Source organism: Humulus lupulus, chromosome 2 (assembly GCF_963169125.1).
Source record: "Humulus lupulus chromosome 2, drHumLupu1.1, whole genome shotgun sequence".
Taxonomy (NCBI): domain Eukaryota; kingdom Viridiplantae; phylum Streptophyta; class Magnoliopsida; order Rosales; family Cannabaceae; genus Humulus; species Humulus lupulus.
The window spans coordinates 290,222,473-290,228,326 of record NC_084794.1 but is presented as its reverse complement, the minus strand read 5'-3'; the positions used below and the strand labels follow the sequence as shown (position 1 = coordinate 290,228,326).

General features: G+C 28.1%; 2 protein-coding genes across 2 annotated transcripts; both read left to right on the top strand.

Moving 5' to 3' along the window:
* The first annotated feature begins 248 nt into the window (after positions 1–248).
* LOC133815669 (S-protein homolog 24-like) lies at positions 249–746 on the top strand. Its single transcript, XM_062248480.1, has one exon. The coding sequence runs from the start codon at positions 249–251 to the stop codon at positions 744–746; it is 498 nt and encodes a 165-aa protein (XP_062104464.1).
* A 4,150-nt stretch (positions 747–4,896) lies between these two features.
* Positions 4,897–5,394, top strand: LOC133815668 (S-protein homolog 24-like). Its single transcript, XM_062248478.1, has one exon. It carries the CDS (start codon positions 4,897–4,899, stop codon positions 5,392–5,394), a length of 498 nt encoding a protein of 165 aa, XP_062104462.1.
* Positions 5,395–5,854: the final 460 nt, after the last annotated feature.

The window sequence follows — 5,854 nt, the reverse complement described above, 5'->3', positions numbered from 1 at the left end:
ATACATACTATATATAAATTAAAAATTTGTTGCAACTGTGGAGAAAAAACCACCCCAGTTATTCCATATCCTAATTGTCAATACATTTATAAAGACTGAGCCGATAATCATTTTGTGATTATCTTCTTATCATTTTAAAACCACCTCATCACGTCATATTTGTGTATATATATGTACAGAAAAGAGCTCACAAATAATATATTCTTGTGTATATTTCAAAATATTGATTACTGCCAAATACAGGAAAGATGGAGCTGTTTGAGAAAAAAGCTATGTCATTGATTTCCTTACTACTACTGATTATGATTTCATCATTAGCAATAGAAGCAGAAGCGAGAGCGAATCTTCCCTCTACAAAAAATGACAACAATGAGAATTCTAGCAGTGATGAAAAAATTGGAGGCGTATTCGTATATAAAACGACGGTTCAAATCTTTAACAATTTGGACAATCAAAACCAACTTACAGTTCATTGCAAGTCTGCTGATGATGATTTAGGTGCTCATGTTGTGGCCAACAATCAAGATTACGAGTTTAAATTCCGAATCAATTTTGCGGGTACTACTTTGTATTTCTGTGGTCTTACATGGGTTGGTGGAACAGGATCGTATGACATTTTTAGAGCAAGCAGGGATTCATTCAGATGCGCTTCAAAGTGTGTTTGGAGGGCTCATAATGATGGAATTTATGGCTTCAAAGAGGGTTCAAATCAAACGACTGCTGATATTATTTACAAATGGTCTTAACACTTCACCTTATGTGATCGATTCTTGCATCACCAATTCTACAGAATATATAAATATTTATGCCTTTAATAAAATAAATGCATTTATTCCACTAAAGTATATTTCATTGTCTCTTCTTATGTAAAATTTTCTAGTAGAGTATATTTCAATAAATATGTTTCTTTCACTATGAAAATCTAGATTTATTCTAACTATATATATATATAACTTTTATTATCCATATAAATACTACTATATATATTTATCAATCTGCGAAAACATTAAAGAAAACTTTTCATAGATTGTGGTGCATGCATATATATATATATATATATATATATATACACACTAGTGAATGGCTCGTGCGCGAAGCATGAGCAACCCGTTAACATTGTTACTCTTTTTCTAGCGTTTTGCTTCTTGCCAATAAACTAAAAGTGATTTAAAAATAAATAAGTGAAGAAATATATTTTTGTTTTGAATTCTTGTAAGTGAAGAAATTAAATAATAATATAAACAAATAGTTTATAATTAATATTTTTTTCTTTTGGCTTGTAAATTGAATTGATTGTGTTATTATTATTATTATTATTATTATGTATTTTGTCACTCCTCTGATTTTATAACAATTTTTCTTTGTTTAATAAATTGATATTTTATGAGAAGATAACTTAGTTGTAAGATAATATTTTTCTAAATATTTAATTCAACTATTTACAACATCACAATCAGTATATTAATTTGGAAGAAATAAAAACGTCATTCTTCCATTAAAAAAATAATAATGACTACCTTGCAAATCAATAAATTATAGATATAATTATTCTTAAAAAATCCAATAAGGTGTAAAAGAAAAATTAAATGAGAATATTCAATAGAAAAGAAAACTAACACACTTATTACATTAACTAGTTTTTTTTTTAAGAAAAACTAACTATATACATTGGAAAAACTTCATAATAATATATTAGAAATGAAACACCAAGTAAAATATCAAAAGAAAACTAACATACTTATCATATCGATCTAGTATGTAAAGAATATATTTCAAATTAATTTAGATATATGTCACATAACAGTGTATAAACATACAAGGACTCTTTAGCTAAAATCTTAATTAGTGAAAATATATATATTTTTTAATGTTTTTGTAAAAAAATATATTTTATTTGATAATTTTACAAAGTTAATAATACACATACAACAACATAGATATCCAACAAAAGTTAATACACCTACACAGTTTTAATTTATTGTTAGCTAGTCAGCCATGTGTGAACATATTTATTATTACAAATTCCCTATGTTTATCAGATCTGATGTAATTTGTTATTAAATCCCACATTTTATGGGATATTATGCATACGTGATAACTGTATGCATTGAATGATTTTATTGTATTTGATTTGAATAATAACTTCCTGAGATATGTGAGAAGCAATTCAAAAAACCCCTCTACAAATAGAGTGTGATAATTCACTTGTAAAGGACCGAAACATTGAGATTTGGAGAGAAAACTCTGAGCAACTGTTTTTTGAAAGTTCAAGGGAATTCCAAAAGAGTCAAAATATAGACTCATGGACTAGGCAAATTTAAACTGTTGAATCACGTAAAAGATCTTGTCTACATTCTTTTTATTTACTTCCTCTGGTATATTTTTGTTTAATTGCTCTTCTTTCTTAAGTTGACGAAAAACGATGTCAACAATTTATAATTATTATAGATAGATAATTTATATATATAATTAATAGATTAGTTATCATTATATTATATATAACAATTACCATTATAATCTATAATCTATTTATATAACAATTACCATTATTATGATCATATATATAGTCTATATATGGTAATTTTTTAGATTAGTTACCATTATATAACAATTATGGTTGTTTCTATTTATTATTTTAGTGTATTTAAATAATTAATTATTATTATATAAAAAAAATTAATGCAAAAAAAATTATAGTTATAGTTTCTTAGATGATAATTTATAATTATTATAGATAGATAATAGTGAAAAAATTGAGAAAATAAAGAATAAAGAAAGTAGTTCATTTAGGCTGTCACCCCACCTCTCTTGTCCTCAACTTTATATAAGTAGATAGAAGATATAGATATAGATATAGACATAGATTTATGTGAAAAGTACATGTTATATGAGATTTTTAATAGATTGTGAAAATATAGCTTTTTTTCAAGAAAAGTTAATCTATGGTTTTTTTTTTTTTTTTTAATTTCACTTTTATGGATTAGTTTCCTATATTTTTGTATAAAAGTTTGTTTATGCCATAGTTTTACTCTTAATCAAGTTGTATTAATTTGGAAGGGTATGTTTGTAATTTGATTATTTTTTTAGCTTATTTGATTTTTTTATATTAATTTTAAATAACTATTTATATATTAATTTTTTTCATGGTTGTTTTGCAAACTTTTTGTTAATTTTTTTTGGTAATATGAGTTGAGTTTATTATTATTTTTATTTATTATAAACATTTTTTTCCTTTTTTTTAGGTCGTACATTTTTTTTCAAAGCCTGGGTAAGGTAATCAGTTACTTAATTGATTTTTCAAAGTTATGGAAAAAAAAAATCCTACAGCTAGGTTAAATAACATTTATCCAGAGGAATAACCAGTTACTTGTTTGATTTTTCACAAATATGTAAAAATAGTCTTAGAGGTTAAATAACATGTATTGGGTGGGGTAACTAGTTACAGTGAGATGAGTAACCTACTGCCATAAGAAAGGTAACCAGTTACCATAAGAGGGGTGATGAGTCAAACATATTAGAAATGAAAAGAAAAGTCACATTTGAAGGAAAAAAAAAGGAAGAGTATGTATGATTTAGTAACCTAGGTAACTAGTTACCATAAAGAACCCAGAAATATACATAGACATCAAAATGTGAAGGTATCAGTTACCTCCTGAAATATGCACACAAAGAACGTGAAGGTAACCAGTTACCACAGATCAGAAGATAGAAAAAAAAAACAGATCTGATCATAAACCAACCTCCTCCATCGCCTCCGACCACAACCAGAAACCCCCATCCCCTGCGCGCAAAACCTCATTGCAACCCCAGCCATACTCGTCATTTTGTGCAGCTTCGAGCACCACGAATCGCACTCTGCCCAGGCACCACCCTTCTCCCTCACCTCAGAACACCACCAGCACATCTCTCACCTCAGCCTATACCCATCGTTTTGGATTTGGGGGCACGTGAATGGAATTGCACAGAGATGCGCGAATTGAGGTTGTGTTCGTCGATGGTGCAGTTAGGTGTTCTTGGCTAGGTTTCACGGAAGTGCGCGCCTAAGGTGAATCACAGGTGGTGACGGTGGGTGGCCGGATATGATGGTGGAGATGGTGAGGGAGGCGAGTGGAGGACAGGGAGGTGGCGGCTTGGGCAAAATGAAAGAAAAGATGTGGCTTGGCTGAAGGAGCTTTTCCTATGTTAATTACCATAGTACCCCTCATTTTGCTGATTTTTTTTGTTTAATTTTGATTTTCAATATGGGATAAGTTTTCCCATTAACTAAATTTTTGTTAATTAAATTTTCCCATACAAATTAATGAAAGTTTAATTCCCGTATTTTTGCACATTGATGGCTGAAAAACCATATTTTTAAAAAATTCCCTAGATATATATATATCCCCACATAATTTATACTATTAAATAAAATAAAATTGCATTGGTAAAATAAAAATAAAAGTAGCATCATAAACTTTCCCATAAATATTGCTTGATAAAATAAAATTACGTATAATAAATTAAAAAAAATAACTGTAAATGAATATCTCTTAAAATTTAGATAATAACATCATAAATAACTAATTTAAATAATTATAAAAATAAAAGTAAAAACCGAAAAGTACCTAATCATAAATATATAGTTTTCATATACTTAACATACATACTATATATAAATTAAAAATTTGTTGCAACTGTCGAGAAAAAACCACCCCAGTTATTCCATATCCTAATTGCCAATACATTTATAAAGACTGAGCCAATAATCATTTTGTGATTATCTTCTTATCATTTTAAAACCACCTCATCACGTTATAATACCAAGATATTGTGTATATATATGTACAGAAAAGAGCTCACAGATAATATATTCTTGTGTACATTTCAAAATATTGATTACTGCCAAATACAGGAAAGATGGAGCTGTTTGAGAAAAAAGCTATGTCATTGATTTCCTTACTACTACTGATTATGATTTCATCATTAGCAATAGAAGGAGAAGCGAGAGCGAATCTTCCCTCTACAAAAAATGACAACAATGAAAATTCTAGCGGTGATGAAAAAATCGGAGGCGTATTCGTATATAAAACGACGGTTCAAATCTTCAACAATTTGGACAATCAAAACCAACTTACAGTTCATTGCAAGTCCGCTGATGATGATTTAGGTGCTCATGTTGTGGCCAACAATCAAGATTACGAGTTTAAATTCCGAATCAATTTTGCAGGTACTACTTTGTATTTCTGTGGTCTTACCTGGGTTGGTGGAACAGGATCGTATGACATTTTTAGAGCAAGCAGAGATTCATTCAGATGCGCCTCAAAGTGTGTTTGGAGGGCTCATAACGATGGAATTTATGGCTTCAAAGAGGGTTCAAATCAAACGACTGCTGATATCATTTACAAATGGTCTTAACAACTTCATCTTATGTGATCGATTCTTGCATCACCAATTCTACATAATATATAAATATTTATGCGTGCAATACAACAAATGTATTTATTCCACTAATGTATATTTCATTGTCTCTTCTTATGTAAAATTTTCTAGTAGAGTATATTTCAATAAAAAAAAATTCAGTATGAAAGTCGATTTTTATCCTTTTAGATTTATTCTAACTTTATATAAATATAAAACTTTTATTATCCATATAAATACTATTATATATATACTAGAAACAACAAACGTGCAATATGCACGTTTGGTTAGTTTTATTTATAGAATTTATTAATTATTTTTATTAAATTTATATTAATGTCATATAAATTTTGAAATAAATATCCTATTTTAATTAAATAATTTATTTATTTTTGTTTAAGTTTATGTTTGTTCTAGTTTTTGAATTTGTGAGTGACAACAAGATATTATATATTAT